The sequence below is a fragment of the Hippocampus zosterae genome, chromosome 8 (genome assembly GCF_025434085.1).
Source record: "Hippocampus zosterae strain Florida chromosome 8, ASM2543408v3, whole genome shotgun sequence".
In the NCBI taxonomy this organism is placed as follows: Eukaryota; Metazoa; Chordata; class Actinopteri; order Syngnathiformes; family Syngnathidae; genus Hippocampus; species Hippocampus zosterae.
In genome coordinates, this window is record NC_067458.1 from 23,901,709 (window position 1) to 23,921,209 (window position 19,501).

The 19,501-nt window shown below is 47.9% G+C and overlaps 2 protein-coding genes across 2 annotated transcripts; both read right to left on the reverse strand.

The window, feature by feature from the left end:
- Positions 1–832: 832 nt before the first annotated feature.
- LOC127605947 (divergent protein kinase domain 1A-like) lies at positions 833–4,514 on the reverse strand. Its single transcript, XM_052073873.1, has 5 exons — positions 4,402–4,514; positions 2,562–2,696; positions 2,381–2,488; positions 2,102–2,272; positions 833–1,983 (listed from the first exon to the last, which is right to left on the reverse strand). Exons 1-5 carry the CDS (start codon positions 4,498–4,500, stop codon positions 1,180–1,182), a joined length of 1,317 nt encoding a protein of 438 aa, XP_051929833.1. The 5' UTR covers positions 4,501–4,514; the 3' UTR covers positions 833–1,179.
- A 1,834-nt stretch (positions 4,515–6,348) lies between these two features.
- Positions 6,349–16,691, reverse strand: LOC127605927 (desmoglein-2-like). The gene is made up of 14 exons (XM_052073828.1): positions 16,529–16,691; positions 13,719–13,835; positions 13,429–13,587; positions 12,713–12,854; positions 12,474–12,634; positions 11,975–12,109; positions 11,709–11,894; positions 11,162–11,637; positions 10,824–10,966; positions 10,438–10,659; positions 9,526–9,768; positions 9,151–9,281; positions 8,834–9,076; positions 6,349–8,646 (listed from the first exon to the last, which is right to left on the reverse strand). Exons 1-14 carry the CDS (start codon positions 16,559–16,561, stop codon positions 7,603–7,605), a joined length of 3,435 nt encoding a protein of 1,144 aa, XP_051929788.1. The 5' UTR covers positions 16,562–16,691; the 3' UTR covers positions 6,349–7,602.
- Positions 16,692–19,501: the final 2,810 nt, after the last annotated feature.

Sequence of the window (19,501 nt, forward strand, 5' to 3'; positions counted from 1 at the left end):
TTCATCTATAACTGCTTCAGACAACAAAGTGTATGGAGAAAAGTGATGAAGATTGCACGACTGTCTGTGTCCTATGTGTTGTGTTATTTTTGTTATTTTGACTTCAAAATGGCGCCGCGTGAGCGGCTGCCTTTACAGCAGCTCCTATATTTTGTTGTTCTACTTCTTCCTTTCATAACTTTGCTGCCGTGAATCGGGAATTTCTCCATTGCGAGACTAGTAAAGGATTTCTTATCTTACCTTATCTTAATCGTCCACGTATTATAATTCGCAGGGTCATCAGCACTGACTGACCTACATTTCCACGTTGGAAAATGTGTAGAAACTCCAGCCTAAATTCTAACATGTTTTAAATGAGATATTATAAATTTATTGCCAACAGTGGGCCAAGTTCGATCGGCAAAACATCTGAGATGCAATCAGGACACCTCGATTTTAATTTCAGAATTAATTAGCTCAGTGTGTAGACGTGGTAGTGAAAAATGTCACTCAACAAAAATGCCACAAAACCATTGTAAAAGTCATATCTTTTAAAAAGAATAAATAAAATAATATTTTAAATTTAAAAATAAAATAAAAAAGAATAAAAAAATAAAAAAAGAATAAAGAAAAAGAAATAAAAGAAAAAGAAGCCGGCCCGTCAGTGCAAAGCGGGTGCTAAGGTTAAATATAACTTTGCCCAAAAAAAAAATAATAATAAATAGTCCCCACCAAGGAGCACTGATTTAAAAATCCATTCAAGTTATAAAGATTAAAAATAATAATCACACAATAACTCCATCTCCAAAAAGTTACTTTGGTTAAAATAAGACGATGCCCACTAAGCAAAACATATTAATATGAGAATACTGTACCATAAATCCCCTAAAAGTCGTGTCAATTAAAACAAGAATAACATAAGTCCAACATGTTTAGCTAAAATAAGACTACCTGAACGACACAAAATGTTAGAAATTCCATAAAATATGCGCTCCTTGAGCTCCAAACCGCCTTAAATCCCCCAGGGTTTGTGCATCCAAATAATGAAATATGCATCTGTACAAAAGGAGGCATCTGGATCCAGATCAGAGTTCCCACGAAATATTTTTGATTATGATTCTGCATAGGATAAGGTTAGACTCCCGGAAAGCCCGGCAAAACCCTGATCCAGATTAAAATCCTCCGATCAATATCTTTTGGTTAGGAGTCTTTGTTGTGTGAGATCTTCTTCCATAACAACGTCTTGAGGTTGTTGAGAACCAACGAGTGTTGGATCTCGGCCTGCTCCGCCGATCCCCGCAGCGCCGTGCAGGCGTGCAGTTGCTTCTCGAGTTCCTCGCGGATGTCCGAGGGCGCGCCCTGCAAGACGTAGTCTTCCAGGACCCGGCAGGCCTTAACTAGGTTGGGCTCGGCCACTTCGGGGGTGCATCGCCGCTTCGTGAGATCGCAGGACGTGAGACAGTCCACGCCGTAAACGCAGTCCGTGTCCCTTTCGCACTTCTGCTGCCGGATGGCTTCCTGGAAGGTGGCTTGAGGGACGATGTTCTGGGCGTCGGCCACCCTAAAATCGTAGCGCCCGGAGTACCCAAAGTGGGCGGCGCTCAGATCGCACATGAGGAAGCTGCCAAAGGCCCCATGGAACAGATCCTCTACCAGTTCCAGGAGTCCCATGGAGATCTTGGCTCTGTGGTGCCAGGCGGGGGTGAACCAGTGATCGGCGGCGCGGCGCAGCCAGGCCGGCGCCCAGGCCGGCGCCCTGACACCGTAGAGCGGCGCGTTGGGTACCTTCTCCGTCACGTAGAGGTCGCCGCAGAAACCGAGGATCTTGGCTGTGTGGCCGCGTTCCTGCAGCGCTAACGCTAGCAGGAAGTCGTTGAGCTGCAGCAGCGCCCACGAAGACCTCGCCTCCGCCAGGGAAATGCGACCGTCTTTGTCGGCGTCGGCCGCCGCCAGGGCGCGGGCGGTCAGCTCGCCCAGGTTGGCCTGCTCCTCGTCCACTTTGGCCTGTGAGAAACACCCCCCCCCACCCCGCCCACAATTTTCTGAGCTGCGGGTTCTTTCAAACGGTGTTTGCTAACCTTTGGTTGGCTAATCGTTGCGTTTTCAAGCTCCCGCTGCGTACCTTGAGGTGGTCAAGGATCATCTCCTTGAACTTCTCCACCGAAGTCCCCGTGGGCGGGGTCTCGAAGAGGGCGACGGCCTCCTTCCCCTGGCTCCCCACGTCGTAAGCAGGGGTCTCGTCCATCCGACACCTGACCACGCCTTCCAGGTCGCCCCACATGCCCGAGTAGACCTGCAAAAAACGCATACATAAGAGAAAATGGAAAAAAAAACGGAAGTGAAAGAATGAATTTGCTTCCCTACGGGGGTTCTTCAGCGGGGGGGGGGGGCTTTTGCATACCTGTTTGGCGGCGTGCGTGCTGAGACACTTGTCCAGCTCCAACGTGTCCTTGTCACACAAGCTGCCGCAGGCGGAGCCGTCCACCAGGCCTTTTCTGTATTTGGCACACTTGAAACACAACGTGAGCATGGAGACAAGATGGCCGCTCGGCTCGAGGGAGCCCACGTCGAGTCCGCCTCACCATGGCCGCGGTGCACTGGCGTCCTCGGCACAGCTCCGAGTAGGACGAGTACTCCACGTAGACCACCCAGCTGCCCACCAACACCGCCAGCCAGCAGGCAAGCAAACACTTCAGGTGGGCTGACGACAAGCGTGCCTGTGAGGGGGCAGGGGGGGTGGTGGGGGGGTCAATTCTTGTAGGCCTTTAGTTTGGATGAGTGGATGAATGATCGGCTATTCATTAGTAGGAGTTTTTTTTAATGTGTAGCATTTATTTGCTAGGCGGCCCGGTAGTCCAGTGGTTAGCATGTCGGCTTCACAGTGCAGAGGTACCGGGTTCGATTCCAGCTCCGGCCTCCCTGTGTGGAGTTTGCATGTTCTCCCCGGGCCTGCGTGGGTTTTCTCCGGGTGCTCCGGTTTCCTCCCACATTCCAAAAATATGCGTGGCAGGCTGATTGAACACTCTAAATTGTCCCTAGGTGCAAGTGTGAGCGTGGATGGTTGTTCGTCTATGTGTGCCCTGCGATTGGCTGGCAACCGATTCAGGGTGTCCCCCGCCTACTGCCCGGAGAAAGCTGGGATAGGCTCCAGCACCCCCCGCGACCCTAGTGAGGATCAAGCGGCTCGGAAGATGAATGAATGAATGTATTTGCTAGGCGGCCTGGTAGTCCAGTGGTTAGCACGTGGGCTTCACAGTGCAGAGGTACCGGGTTCGATTCCAGCTCCGGCCTCCCTGTGTGGAGTTTGCATGTTCTCCCCGGGCCTGCGTGGGTTTTCTCCGGGTGCTCCGGTTTCCTCCCACATTCCAAAAACATGCGTGGCAGACTGATTGGACGCTCTAAATTGTCCCTAGGTGTGAGCGTGAGTGTGAATGGTTGTTCGTTTCTGTGTGGCCTGCGATTGGCTGGCAACCGATTCAGGGTGTCCCCCGCCTACTGCCTGAAGACAGCTGGGATAGGCTCCAGCACCCCGCCGCGACCCTTGTGAGGATCAAGCGGTTCGGAAGATGAATGAATGAATGTATTTGCTATATTTAAACATTTTTTTTTCTACTGTGCTGGATAAATTGAATCACCCTCTGTCTACGTGAGCGGTGCCTAATGAAGTGTCCGTTTAGAACGTCCAGTTGCGGTGCCGTTGGAGGTGATGAGGAGCAGCAGCGCGTTTTGACTTGGATGTTCAGTCTTCATCCATTATGGATGACCATAAAGCTCGAAGCCTTAATGGGCTCCCATCGGAAAACGTGGAGGAGGAAGAAGAGAAGCTTATAGGGTAGGGGGGAAGTTTCCATAAAGCCGTGCCATTGGTGGGACGTGTGCAAAATACGGAAGCGTCTTTGAAATCGGGCGCACAAGAGAATTCCAAAACATTTGAATGAGCAAAAAAAAAAAAAACCACACACAAGTATTGCTTTGTCAAGGAACTATGCGCAGTTTCATATCGACAAAAATGATGCTTAGCTGCGATCTTGCTGCAGGGGGGAGGCGGGTGAGGCGGCCGCCTACCTTGCACGTGAAGAGTAAAAAAAAATGTGGTCTATCGCTGAGCTCTGAGATCAAAAATTTGTCAGGGTTTCCTAGCAAGAGGTGAATTTATGTCAGTTATGCGCACCGACATAATTATATCACTCTGTCACTTACTCCGAGTACATGTACCTTTGTGACTTTGGCTCGGTCTATTGAGCCGAGGTACCTTAAAAGTCCTTAAAAGTCAGTTAACGCCTCACCGCATGATGAGTGGGGATGGATCCTCGCTTCATCGTAGGAAGCGGTCGCCATAGCAACCAAGATCAGCCAACCCCCCCCCCCCAGAGACGTACTGTATGTGCGCACACGCAAACAACCAAACGCCGCTTGACTCACCTGCGTCTGCAGGGGCTTCCGGAAGAAGAAGAAAAAGATGAAGGAGAAGAGTCTCCGCGGCAGCTGAGCTGGCGCCATGGCTGAACGGTAAACTGGCATCGAGCTGGCGTCAAGCACACGTGATGTGACACCCCCCCCCCCACCCGCCTCCTCCCCTCCAGAAGAGGACGTGGAGGTGGTATGTGTGGAAAGGCTGCTTTCAAGTGAGGCTCGCATCTGTCGTGATACACCGCCACCACACACACACACACACACACACACACACACTCCGTTCCTCACATCACATTTAATTTCCAGTCTACACACAGACGTCGTTTTATGTTTCAAAGTTCAGTACCTCAAAAATACAGTCTGTTCATATAAAATTAAATTTAAAACATCCAGATTTTTATGAAAAGAAACGGTAGCTTCCCTGCTAGCATCATGTATGGTACTTGAGGTTAGCAGTTTACTGTTAGCATAACGGTTGTTTTTCTTGGAAAGACACAAGAGTCCCTGTTTAATTTTAGCGGTTCAATTGACATTTGTATACCTTAGGCAAGTACTCGTTAGCATTTTGAGCTAACCACAATGTAGTATTATTTGACATGTAACCCAAATACATTGCCAACCGGGCCTCCAATGAGAACTGCAACATTAGCATTTTGAGCTAACCACAATGTAGTATTATTTGACATGTAACCCAAATACATTGCCAACCAGGCCTCCAATGAGAACTGCAACATTAGCATTTTGAGCTAACCACAATGTAGTATAATTTGACATGTAATCCAAATACATTGCCAACCGGGCCTCAAATGAGAAGTGCAACATTAGCATTTTGAGCTAACCACAATGTAGTATTATTTGACATGTAATCCAAATACATTGCCAACCGGGCCTCAAATGAGAACTGCAACATTAGCATTTTGAGCTAACCACAATGTAGTATTATTTGACATGTAATCCAAATATATTGCCAACCAGGCCTCCAATGAGAACTGCAACATTAGCATTTTGAGCTAACAACAAATGTTAACTTAAGAGATGGACGCAGTTGCCCCAAAGCGCATCAATTAACTACGGTTTCTTTTTTTAAAGAGAAAGCTAATATCTGTAAATGATTTTGGGTCTGTGGCTTAGCATCAAATATTTTTTGTAACACTTTGCTCACACCTGCCTGTCATCCTAAAGTCCATCCAAAGATCTGGTTGGCTACACCATTGCCCCCCGCTGCTCGATAGCGATTCTCAGTGATAAGAAACAAAATAGCTTTTGTTTCCAGGGACAAAATTGCAAAAAACTAAATCGGTTTGAAGGAGACAAACTATTCCAAGCAGCGAGAGGGTACAAAGCTGCCGCGTGAGAGTGCAAAAAAGCTAAAATTGGAAGCACAAACACGCTCATTTCCTGTTATTATGTCATCAAGATGCTCGTTAGCTTCAGAGTGGGAGGATGAACAAAACAACACAGTGGACACTTTATTAGGTACACCATCTTTTGACTACCAATGGGGGCGGGGGGGGGGGGGGGTTGCAGTAATCTGCGCTTGTTGCTTGTTTTTTGGAGTGGACTAATAGTCATTTTCTCCCAACTCCCCATGCATTTTATATGCCCCCCCCCCCTGAAGACTCGGCTCTGGCAATGGTTGCAATGCAATTGTGTGTCTACACAAATTACGGTGGCACACATCCTGATGACTCAACAGATTGGTATCAGTACAGCGCCCTCTTTGGTGAGAAATCCGCACTGCTCCAGGTGACTTCCTGGTTGGTTGCCAAGCAGCCACTTGCAAAATATGGGCGGACTTGCTGTCCTTCTTGTATATTGTCTCCTCCCCTGCGGTGAACACTTTGAAAATCAAGTGTTGTTGTGCAAAGGCCTTCTTGGAATAAAACTCATCACAGACAAGTGGAACGAGTTTTTCACGTTTCATGTTTTTCATGAGCTCAAAGAACCAGTGACACGTTTGAATCTCGCTACCGCATCTTTTTATTTTGCTGTAGAAAACATCTTCCAATCAATGAAAAAAGAAGAACTCCTGTTTAAAAATAAACAAGTCAATCAAAACCTTCTCCTGACATGTGAAAAACATACAATGAGCCCACCCTGGTGCATTGCACATCCATAAGCATCCATATATATACTGCACATCTAAGTTTGCTCACCAGTCAGCAGAATATTTCTCATCTAAAGAAAACTCCAGAATGCCAAATACCCTATGTGGACCACAGTCTTGGGAAATGCCTATCAATCAATCAATCAATGAATCAATCAGTCCATAAGAGGTTTGCTATACTTTATATAGTCCTGAGTTGTCCAATTCCTGTTTTTTTTTAAATCCACTATGGGAAAAGTTGAATATAAGGTAAGCAGAGCTGCATTGAGTTTCCCTGGATGTTGATTACCGTTGGCTAAATGGTACATACGGTATTTGATTACTCTGTGAAGTTGTTGACACAGTGAGGGTCAGGGGGCATTTGTGTTTGGCTCAGCTGAACGAGTCAAGAACACCCCCGCCCCCTCCCCAGACCCCCTGGAAAAAAAACTGCTGACTTTCAGCAAGACGACAAGAAGGTGAAATGTGTACTGTCGTTCACGATCCTTGGGGTATTTTGGCAAAAAGCATGTGGAATATGTCTGGTTAAGACATCTGGGAATTGTTGACAAAATCAAAACATAAGTTTCACTCAGGACACACCAAAATGAAGGAAATCCCCCCCCCCCCCCCCCAAACACACACAACAAAGCAGCAGACTTTCTGTCCATGTAATGTTTCAGGTGTTGCATCGGTTTCATCCAGAAGGTTCACAAAAAGAAAAACCAGTCCAGGCCAAACCAAAGATTTGCCACTTGACGAGGTTGGTGATGAAAGCGAGCCAAGAGATTTATTTTTTTTCGTTGGCAGAAAAATGGAGTCCCAGCCAACATATCCAACAAAGAGATAACGGAGCACTTTGCTCTGCTCTGTGGTCTCCGTTCGCAAACAGACGCGGAATCTCCATGAGGTGTCCGGTAGGGTCTCCACATCGGTTGCTTGAGAAAAAGAGCGTAACACATATGACGGGTAGGAGCCGGATAGCATGAACGTGCAGCCGCATGTAGCTTCGCTCCAAGGCAAAGCTGCTGCAGAACATCCACCACCAATAAAACTTGCACGCTAACAAAATGCTTGAGGAGCCGCCTTGACGAAAGTTGCTTTTCAAGAGTAATTTGCCCTTCTCACAGTTCAGTGAGTTTTTCTTCCTGTCGCACCACCTTGCGGTATGTCGGGATTCTGCTCACGCCGGTACTGGATGATGTCATCGTGGTGCTGTGAGATCCAGAGATGTTGCTCATCTGGGGCAAGCCCAGGTCTGGCAATTGGACGCCGCCTTGTTGGATGGAGGTTTGGCTCGTCCTCACCACTTTGCCCACAGGAATCTTGCTCTCTATTATGGTCTGGGAGCCGGGTAAGGTTCCTGATTGCGTGCCCGTTACGAGCATCATGCCAGGCCCTTGGACTTGTTTCCCGGACACCACCTTTCCTTGGACTACCATGCCTTGTGTCGATGATCCCGGCTTACCGGAAACCAGCATCAGGCCAGAGCCCGGGGCGTTTCCGCCGGATACCATTGTCTGTCCTTGTACGATCATGCCTTTTGTGGGTGATCCAGGGGTACCCGTAACCAGCACCATGCCAGGGGCTTGGGCTTGCCCGCCAGACATCACCGTCTGTCCTTGCACCAGCATGCCTTGCGGAGCCGCCAGCATCACGCCCTGGAGGTTGGTAGCTGGTGCCTCAGCCAGCAGCATGGTATTCTGGACTTGTGGCTGGACCACATACTGCATCGGCTGCAGCACAGGGGCGGCGGCGGTGTAGTAGACCGGCTGCTGCTGCTGGAGCAGGAACATCTGACCTTGATTTTCCACACCTTCGATCACGGTGGTCCTTCCTTTGTTCCGCGTCGTCGTGTTTTCTTTCACCACCTGAGTCACGGTCTGTTCTACTTTGGGGATAACCGGTTGCGGCTTGGGGGGTTCTGGCCTCGGTTCAACCACGACCTTCGGGGGCGGCGGAGTGACTTCTGTTTGGATCTTTTTGCCGCCACACACCTCTGCCAGGGTCTTGAACTTGAGGCCGAGGTCGTCGAGGAACTGGAGATCGTTGTCGTTCTCCAGGAGGCTGCAGCAGCCCACCGAGCCAGCCAGGGAGCCTTGGCCCTCGTTGTCATACACCAAGAGTGCATCCTTCACTGCCAGGTCCTCACCTCCACCGCTCAACTTCTGTTGAGGGAGGACAAATACATGTTTCGATCACAAACATTAGGAGCAACTGTATCCGTCTGTCTTTAACTGAACAAGTTAAATTTAGTACTTCAATGTTGTAGTCTTTTTCTACACAAGTATCTTTATTTTGGCTTAAGTACAGAGTACTTTCGACACCTCTCATTAGGACATGTAAAGTCCGTACCTGAGCATAGTACTGTGCAAGGATGTGTTGCGGGAAACCGATATCATCATAAGCTGCCCCTGACTCCCTCTGGAACTCAGAGTAGAGCCTTCGCTGGTTTCTCACTCCCATCATCGAATCTCTTTTGATTCCAAAGTCCTCCTGAAAGCTGTGCATGTTCCTCGCATCCGTGTAAAATTGCGCATCCTGTTTTTGGAGATCCACAGCATCCACTTGCGTGGGCATGTTCATGAGTGGCACCTCCTGTGATAGTTGAAACGTTGTCAGTACATTTCTTCCCAATTGCAGATCAAACAGAACATTTTGCAGTCACGCACCGTGTTCTCTCCTTGGCCCTCGGTGTGGTAATTAATGAGATGTGATTTAGTGTCAAAAGGCAGATTGGTAAAGGTTCCTGGTAGGCCTGCAGCTCCACCGCATTGGCAGAAGAGCAGCAGTAAAGGGATGACTGTGGGAACACAAAAATATAGGGCCATTATCCTGCATGTTTTCCATCTCTCCCTGCTGCAGCGCAACTGATTCAAATGAACATTTACAGGAGGATGATTGAGAAAACTGTACTCCAGGCTCTTTTAACAGTCAATTGCTCTTGGAGGCCCCCTTGTGGTTTTGGAAGCATAAGCAGGTGCTGTTTTGGCTCATGGCTCGGGCGGGCTCTGCCCTCACCCAAGCGGAGACAATTTTTCACTTACGCAGTAGTAGCAGCAAGCCCAGCAGCAGCAGACCGATGCCCGCGGGTCCCAACTCGGACTTCTTGTTGGGCTGACCCCTTCCACCTCGGGCTCCACAAATCACTCCGTCCTCGCAGGTGCACACCTGGACTGTTACCTTCTGTGGTTCCGGGCACGCCTGCCCCTGCGCATCCTTCACCAGTAATTCCACCTCCTGGTTACCAGGCCATAAGGACTGTTGGGCTCTCAGGATTGCCGCGGTATCTGCCCACACAAATTAATCAGTGAGATTTGGTCTGAAATTAAAGCAGACTGAGATCCAAACCTAACCTTGCCTTCAAGATGGATTCTTGCACTATTTATGAGTTCACAAAACCAAGAGCATCCATTGTCGATTGGCTTCGAGTGGTACGGACCAATCACAAAGCAACAGCGTGTTCAGCGGCAAGATACGCGGCCATGACAAAAACTTTTCTTGGTTGACAATCGGCGTGATTTTTAAAAAATCAAATAATATCAACATTGCGTGATTTAAAACGCCTTTGACCCGCATATTTATCTTGCAAAATCACTCAACGCCATGATGCCAATCATCAATAACAGGACTCGGTTATCCATCTCAACTAAACTCAACTCATATGTTTGTGTTAACCTTGGCTCCTCTGAGTTACATACTGCCCCACTGTCATGTGTGGTGTTCCACAGGGCTCAATTCTGGGGCCTCTGCTGTTCTCACTGTATCTGCCCCCATTGGGTTCCATCTTAAGGAAACATGGTCTTTCCTTCCATTGCTATGCTGATGACTGTCAAATCGATGACCCACTAAGCAAAAAAAAAAAACCAAACACTTTTTCACGTCACATCGAAACAGTCGCATATCGACCCGGCTTTTTCCCAGATGAATCCAAAACACATTGGACGTTGTCTCCTCACCGTTGAGATGCTCCACCTGCCATTTTCCCTGAGTGTTCTCTGGGATTATTTCAAAAGTGAAAGGTGCTCCATTGGGGAAGTCATCTTCGTCGACAGCACTGATAATGGCCGCCTCCTCGGGAATGCACAGAGTCTCGAGGGTACTGGTGAGGGTGGGGCAGTGGTCGTTGAAGTCTTCCACTTGGATAGCTATAGTCCCGGTGGCGGTGCCCGATGGTGCATCTATTTATGGGGAAGAGGCAAGCAACATCCAGTCTTTTCAAATGTATTTATTGTTTCTATGGCATCCAAACAGTTTTTTACATTGTCTTAAAGACACGTTTCCCTTGGGAACTTCAACGTATACCTGGTATGTACAGAGTCAGGAGCCGATTGTGGTTATGTACCTTCAGAAATGCAGAGTACTTTGGCGTAGTAGGTGCCATTCACTAACATAGTGGACTCTCTGTCAGGCATCTTGTTCAGTCTGATATCGGCGGTCTTCGGGTCAATGGTGAGCCAGTTATCAGGATCCGAACCTTTAACGTACCTGCAACCCAATGCGCACACACAGACTGGTTCAGGTCTGTCTATATTTTTATATAGTGTTCCTCCACTACATCACAGTTCATAAACATACCACTACTAAAAAAGCAGATTTTTATTCAGTAGTTTGTTTTGGTTTATTAACAGTTTTACGATCAAGTCAAAAGTCGTAGCACATTGTGCCGGTGTAGCCACTTACCTCACGTTCTCGGCCGGTTTCCCCGTATCGCCGTCTAGCGCAGCATAGCGAGTAATGATGTTGTTCATGTTGAAGGTCGAGCTGCCTCCCTCCGACATGGTGATGACTTTTACTTTGGGGTCAAAACGTGGACCCTCGCGCTGGTTCTTGACCTTGATTTTGATGGGATAGGTTTTGTATGTGGTGCCTTTCCACGTGACTCCTCCGGTGGTACTCGTCATGCCACTGCTGAAACCTTGTAACCAGCTGACACTTCCTCCTCCACCTGTTCCTCCTCCTCCTCCCCCTCCACCACCTCCTCCTCCCCCTCCTCCACCACCACCACCCCCTCCGCCTCCTCCCCCGCCTCCTCCCCCGCCTCCTCCTCCACCAAAACCTATGTTAGCTGTGGTTGGGTCAGATGGGTCAAAAGGTGGAACCAAGTTCAGCACAGCGATTCCCAGGTCCATGTTCTTCACATCTTCATAATCCACAGCCTGGAACAGGACAAATGCTTTTAAGTACAATGGTCAAACGTCAAAATCATGAGTGACTTGGCATTTTGTACCTTATCGAGCATGAGGACGCCCTCGTTGGTCTTTGAGTCGGTGATCATGCTGAAATACCCGGCCTCGTTGCCTTTGACGATCTTGAAAACACTTTTCCAGTTGTCCGTCCCATGCAGGTCCAGGTCTTTCGCTTTGATCCGCATCACCTCAACACCTTGCGTGTTCTCCAAGATGCTGCCTTCGTACTGTATATACATGGAATAGAAGCGATGGACTTGTATTAAGCTCACTAAAATCAAGGCAATGGCAATTGCAGATGACGTACCACGCTCTTTTCCAGGGTGGGCTGGTTGTCGTTGACATCGTATAGTTTAACGACGGCGGTGCTGGTGGCGCTGTTCCCGCCTGGCGCGCCATTAAGATCCTGACCCCTCACCGTAAGCGTGTACTGCTCCGTTTTCTGAAAGGTAAAATGGTGGCGGCGCAAAAACAGAGGGGCTAAATTTTAAACTGGGGTTTTAAGGCAGGGATAAGGCTTGTGGATGTGGTTCGCGTTTCAAACAGGAAAGGGATCAAATTTGGGTATTGAGGCTGGATGTGGTCGGTTTTATGGGTTAAGAGTTTCAAATGTGCGTTTTAACATTGGGTTAGAGTTTAAAGCATGGATGAGGGTTTACGAGGGTAAGGTTTCAAATTATGCTTTTCAGACTGCTTTAGTGTTTGAAGTTAAGGACTGAGGTTTTGCTTCTTCAAGCCAAAGTTAAGGTTTCTCTTCTGGCTGAGAGTTTCAAGGGTTAGTGTTGAAAGTCATGTCCACGCCGTACTTCTCTGTCCAAGTTGGTGCGTTTGACGTAGATTGTCCCATCGTTCTCCATGTAGAACATGTCGTCGGGTGGATCCTGAGAAACCAGGCTGTACGCGATCTGAGAGTTGGGATTTCCCGGCTCGTCGGCATCCGTTGCACTGATTTTCATGACGTACGTCCCTGCAACAAGAGGAGGGGTGACCAATCACGCACGCCCGTGGTCAAGCCCAACCCCGCCGAGGCCACCCATCTGCTCACCTACGCCGCTGCGCTCATTGACCGCGCCGGCTGGGATGACATTGAAGACAGGAGAGTTGTCGTTCTGGTCCCCCACCCTGAAGCTGATGTCAATGTTTTTCTCCGCCTGCCTGCCATCTGTGTAGGTCGCCACTCCCGACAGCTGCAAGCACGGTGACCGGTCAGTTGACACACTTGCGACCAGGCCGTACTGCACAGCTTTGGTATTGAACCCGTGGCCATCAATGTCACAGTCTTGACGATAAGGGTTTTTAACCAGGGTTTATAGTTTCAAATTAGGATTCCTCATCAATACTATTACTACTTGATCTTAGCGCTGCTTTGATCATTGATCATTCATAAGATACTATTTGAATGCCTTGAAACTTGTGTTGGTATTTCAGTCCCTGCGCTTTCTTGGTTCAGTTTTTACCTCTCGGAACGCACGTACTGACTTTGGCAATGTTACACAGTGGAGTTCAGCAGGGATCGGTACTTGGCCCTCTTTTGTTTTATGACATCATACGTAAACATAGCATTTTTCCCGATTATAAAGCCCTTTGAGACATTTCTGTGATTATAGACCAGAAAAATACATGTGTCTACCTGGTTTCGCATCTGGTTTAGGGTTTCAAATATGGTCCAGCATCTCAAACTCGCGTTTGGGTTTAAAATGAGTATTTCAAGCCTTATTTGGATACTGTTGTTGATATTAGATGGCTGCGCCCCCAACTCACATTGTACATGCTGTATTCCTCCCTGTCGAGTTTCTTGGTGAGCTTAATGTAGCCCGTTCTGGGGTCCACCACGAACAGGTGGAAGGGGTACTGGTTGGCGCCCACGCCCTCCAGGGAGTAGGCCAGGTTCCCTTTACCGTCGTCAAAGTCCGAGTGGATCTGAAACGTACAGTGATGATGAATCAACAACACCATTCCTTTGTCGCACAATTGGACCACAGGGGGGCACCAAAGCAAACGTCTAACAAATGAATGCTACTCTGTACCGGATCAGACTGTACTGTACTCACTTTCGCCACATAGAGTTCGTTGGAGTAGTCCGTGTTTTCGATGAGAACCTTTGGCGGGGGGACCCAGTGTCTTTTTCGTCTTGATAGGACTTCATCACCCTCCACCAGGGCAGCCGTCTGGAGTTGGCGAAACAGTTCACGTCGTGATGTTTATTTATAGTATTTATGAAGGCGTGTGCCGTTGCCTCATGTACTGTAACCCTGCTGACTATTCTTGCTCCCGTTTAGTTTACATTCACAACCTAAAATGTCTTATGGTATAGTTAGTACAAGCTTGGGCAAATTAGGGCCCGGGGGCCTATCTGGCCTACCTACATTTTCTGATTGGTCCTCACAGTGACCATAAAGTCAAAGTACAGCACAAAATATGCAATGCTTTTATTGTGAAATTTGTGCTTCTGATGTGGAAACGTGTTTGACGCAAGTGAACTAGCGAGCAAGACTTAGCGACATTTTCACCCAATTTGATGACTTTTCCGACCCTTCGTATCAAACGCTTTACGCTTCTTCCCACTGTTGCGCGAGCCTGAGGCGCTGACTGTCGTCCGAAGGTGCCAGTCGCGGCTGAATGTGGACAAACCTGTCGGGCCTGCAATCGAACTTTGAAGCGGCGGCAAAGTGACAGGAAGTCAGGCGGACTTTACGTGTACACCCTGCACTTGTCAACTATCCTCAAGGTCCCCAGCAGGAAGTAAACACTCATGTAGCACAGACCCTCCCAAGGCCCATTCACCCTAAACGTGACATCCTAACAGTTTCATTAAGTCTTGGTATCGAGTGAAACGTACGGTATCTTTTATTTTTCAAACCTCGCCCAAATCTTCATGAGCAAAAATCTTGACCCCTCTAACACCAGAAACCTAGCACCCCGCACCTTGTCCCCTTCCCTTAAGACCCAAACACCAAATCCAATATCCTAAAACCGTATCCCTGACACTCCAACATCACAACACCCAGCCCTCCTAAGCGCAACACCCTAACATCAACCCTAATCCTTCAGTCTCACCCTAACATCCAAGTTCGCATTGAATCTGTCGCGCCCCAAGCGTGCTACCAGACACACGAGAACACAGCGAGGAGTGGCCGACACGCCCTAGCTACCCGACTAACTGTCAACCAGCCTGTCTACCTGCCACACCCGCACACTGAACTCCGTGCCGGCGCATGCGCGCAGGTGAGCAACGGTGATACAAACTCCCACAAGCGGGTGTGGCAGTGCGTCCTTTGGCTGCCAAAATCATCAAGTCAGCACATGCAGTTCGTGAAGAATGTACAGAATGGGCATAAAGAAACTTTCCCTAAGGGAATTGCTGCTGGTACGTCTTCGCCCAAGTCGGTGCAGAAATTAGCATTAGCTAGCGACATCAAAGTCAAGATAGTCGCGAAAATCCTTGATAACAAAGATGTTGCTTCTTTAGGTATGCGTTAGCTAGCGCAATAATATCGATCTCATATTTTTTCAATGTCGAGGAAGTTTGAGTATTTGGCGAGTATTTTTAGATTGTTTGTTTATACGGCTCTCACTCGGTGTCTGGATCTTTTCACAACTTTTGCAATCGACTAAAAGCAACACGAACCTGAACCCTCTCTCTAATTTGACTTTTCTGAGAGACGCTAATGCGAACACCACCCGACCCGACGGCTACCCAAACATGAAACTATTCCGACAGTCCCAAACTGTAACGTTGCCCGAAACTGTTCCAAAAGGGCCAAAAATGTGTGATCATCTGAAAAAAATAATCTGACTAGGATTAGCATATGCTGTACTGCTAAATGCCATCTTGTGTTCAAATGTCACGGAAATTTAAACTTGCCAGCATATCTGCAGCTCAGTTTGAAAGAGCCCAAAAATGGTGATACGTGGCCTGGTTATCATCTGATATCAACACGCTATCATCCAATATCAATACGGTATTGCTATGTTCCAATTCAATACGACATAAATATGTTAGCGTCCGATATCCACGGTGTCGTTGTCCAACGTCCAACATTGTGCGCTTGCTAATGAGTTTGACCTTGCGACACAATTCGCTTATCTCAACGACCGACGCAAATATGTTCTCCTGGGGTCGTCCTTTTCACGCAGAGCTATTTTGTTTTAATTAGCCAAGAGCAGACGGCCTTGAAAAACGAACAAGCAGATTATTAGCCAGGCAACTTGTGAATGATACGTCCTAAATCAAGACATATGTGGAATTATGCAATTTGGAAAGATCGTCAGATTTCCGAATTTTTCCTGAAATGTGACATCATCATTTTCTACAGCGTGAACAACAACATTTATCCCAAATTTCACATTTTCTTATCTCCTCCATTTTGAACCAATTTGACTGTTACACGCATTCAAATCACGATCTACCTGCATTCAACCAACATTTTACACAAATTACTTTTTTGAACTCTACCTTCACCAGGATTTTACACCATTTCCACAATCTTAACATTTGAGCCAAATTTGCCACTTCTGCCATTTTACCCCAATTCGACTCACATTTGAAACCTCTTTCAAAATTTCCATCAAACTCTCGAAACATTTGCTACGTGAAAACCGCATAAGACTGACGATCCTCATTTTTTTTTACTTCCACACGCATCGCCATGACAGCCATCTATTTGGAATCAACACATTCAAGGGTCAAATAAACACAGCAAACTCACCTTACACCTGAGCAATTATTTACATTCAACATACGGCATGACTACACCTGCCCAAGACTTCCAAGTTTCACATTCCAAAATTGCACACCCTTTTTCTGCGACGGTGAACCACAGGTCAAAAAAGTCAAAACGTGTCAAGGATTCGTACTTACGGCCAGCAACAGCGACACAAACGTTAAAATCATGACTGCTGCCCCGCATCCATGAAACGAGGCCCACGTCGCTTCCTGATAATGTGAGACGGGCCGGCCCGGGAGGAGGCTTATTTATCAAGGGGAGGAGTACTTTGTTCTCACTGCGCACCCCCCCCCCCCCCCCCCCCCTTAGCACGCAGTGACAGGTTAGCGTGTGCATCTGAGAGAGAGCTTGGCAAAAATATTTGGCCTCACAGCAGAGTGAGAACACGTCGGTCCTGTCGAGGCCTCGCCATTCGGCGTGCCGCAGGGCCCGCAACTCGGTTCACACACCTTTTGAAAGTGGTTGACTGTTTTCACGAGATCCCGTTTTGTTCCCGTCGTTATTCACCACACATTCTACTTTTGTGGCAAATGTGTCCGACGTAGATTTGTGTTGTCAAAAATGGCAAATGTGAATGCGTTTTTGTCTTCCACACAAGTCAAAACAAAGTCGAGTGACCTTTGACTCTCTGCTATTTCACTTCATCTTGCTACGTTTCACATCACGTCACACATTTTGAGCCCATGTTTTGACCTACATTTCTCACCCCGACAACATTTTCCTCAATGCATCTATTTGTTACATGTAAAATATGAAAATGCGTCATTGTCATCCCGAGGGGGGGGGGGGATGCCCTATATCCTGCACTGTCACTAATGTTCTGACATTTCCAATCGTGCAATGTAATCGAATGAAACTCGCCAAAATTGCTTGACGCACCGGGTCATATGTGCTCCCTCTTACGATTACCAGTCAAGAGGTAAGCAGCAGTATTTTGGACCAACTGGAGATGCTTAATGGAGAAGTGTCTGACTCCAAAGTCAAGTGCATTAGAGTAATCCAGCCGCTGCAGTTGACTATTTAATGTCTCTACACCTCTCTTGTATCCTACTTATATCAAATATCATGTTTATAAAGCTATAGTCTACCATATGAGCATATTAATTTACCATACATCATAATTAATGCATTTGTAACGTACCATCTAATCTACAGCGTATTTAATCTCTGGGCACGTTTTTGGAGAACACGTCAGAAATGTCAACGTCAGCCAAAGGATATGTTGACGTTTTGAAAGCTCCAAAAAGAGTTTCTCCGCAATGAGAATCACTGTCTCGCCGAAAACTGCTGACAGGAGCGCCGCGCCCAGAGAGTGTGAGTAAGTAGCGTCAGTGAGTTGGTGGTGACAACTCATTCCAGGAGCAGAACAATGCGGCTATCACCCCATCCGGGGCTTCCACTGCCTGCGTTGAAGACAAACATGCGTTTCAGTCGTCGGGCCTGTTTTGTCGCCGGATCATATGTCGGCGGCTCAGTTTCACGGGACTTCGCAAAAGATCTGCGATCCCTAGGCTCAAAGGTGCGGATCAAACCGTCGCCAATTCTTAGTGGATCGCAGTGAAGTCAGTAAGGGAGCCTCCACGCCGAATTGACGGGACTTTCCATCACTGGACAGTTGGTGCGAAGTGGTAATGACCTTCGGGTCAGCAAAATCCCGCGGGACCGCGTCTGGCGGTATACAAATCCACCGCAGTCCTGGCGTTAAGCGCCTAGCAAGGCGGCGGATCGGATCCCCAAGCCGACCATCCACCTTGGGTTATGAAGGAATGCCCACCCTTCAAAATAAAACACAGGGCCCGGCGCACCCTCGGTCCAACCTCGGGTGTTGCAGACCCCCTGGACCACCACCGTCGGCCACCGCGCTGCCGTGGGCCCTGGCCACGGGGTCGAAGTGCGGGGGCGGGGTTGCGACCCGTCCCCCTCCCTCACGCTACATAGCCCCCAGGATGGCGATTTCTCCCCCCTACCCCTCCTGCCCCCTCAACCCGTGTCCCCCTTCTCCCGAAACCGCATTCCTCGATAACGAGGGCCTTCACCGACCGACCGAGTTTCACGGAGGGCCTCGTGATTGGTTGCCCAAGCTAATAGATCTGTTGGAAAAGTTGTCGAAATGCAGCAAGAAAATGGCGGTCTCTCATCTTAATTTCAGCCGTTGGGTTCTGAAATGGCAAAATGGCTCACCGGTGTTTGGCCTCCGCTGTATGACGGATTTTTAAGTGATCAATTGTGATGTGACTGCACAGGCATGTCTGAATTTAGAATTGCACACCTTTAGTGTAGTACCATTCTATGCCACAACATGCCAGGCAGCACTGAGCTTTACCGGAGCCTATGTAAGGGCAAGAAGAAAAGACAGAGCAATCATATTCATCAATCCAACAGAGCAGAGACACAGTAGATGCTTGTGAGTCTTGTTCTATGTTGTTTGCGTGTGTATAAGTAGCAATTGTTTGAAGATTTCGAATGGCAAGAAAGGTAGAACAGGTGTGAAGGAATCCTTTGAAAAGTGTGCTCAAATAAGTTTGTTATGTAGTTGTTGTACTTGGGCCCGGGGATGGGTCGGGGGTGAAGATTGCGACTTCAATCGTCTCTCTGGGGCCCTCACCTGGTCCTTTGAGGAGAGCTTGCCAGACGTTTACGGGTCGGTGTCGGTATTGCCGAGACTTGATGGCATAAACAAGGCCTCGAGTCTATGAGTCACAGTTAAGTGACTCACAAAGAGCAAACTAAGTTTGAACGAAAGTCTTAGAGTAGTCGCCGCACCCACAACAAGTCATCCATCAAAACAACTTGTTTCGCTAGTTTGTGAGGAATTTGAAACATTGAGAACGAGAGTGAACTAATTCCAAATTGGTCGCAGAGGAGAGAATCCAGGTGTTGGAGGATTATGCTAACGTCGGTGGGCTTTATTGACACTTTTATTTCCAAGGCAATGATGACTTCTTCTGTAAATGACCGAAATTGTGGTTTTACTCAGATTTTAGTTTAGACCACACACTTGTCAAATCTATTTTTTTTCTGGAATAGTGAAGTCTGCTTACATGGGCGCAGACATCTCGGAAATGGGAATTGGCCCATTTGCTGCACTGATAATCAGGAGAAGTGCC

Excerpts from the sequence above, each read along its gene's own strand:
- LOC127605947 (XM_052073873.1), bottom strand. The coding sequence starts at position 4,500 with ATGCCAGTTTACCGTTCAGCCATGGCGCCAGCTCAGCTGCCGCGGAGA. Across the intron at positions 2,489-2,561 it reads GCCAGTGCACCGCGGCCATG|TGTGCCAAATACAGAAAAGG; the intron begins GTGAGGCGGACT and ends TTGTGTTTCAAG. Across the intron at positions 1,984-2,101 it reads TGATCCTTGACCACCTCAAG|GCCAAAGTGGACGAGGAGCA; the intron begins GTACGCAGCGGG and ends TGTTTCTCACAG.
- LOC127605927 (XM_052073828.1), bottom strand. The coding sequence starts at position 16,561 with ATGATTTTAACGTTTGTGTCGCTGTTGCTGGCC. Across the intron at positions 12,110-12,473 it reads GCACCAACTTGGACAGAGAA|AAAACGGAGCAGTACACGCT; the intron begins GTACGGCGTGGA and ends TTTACCTTTCAG. Across the intron at positions 11,638-11,708 it reads GCGTCCTCATGCTCGATAAG|GCTGTGGATTATGAAGATGT; the intron begins GTACAAAATGCC and ends GTCCTGTTCCAG.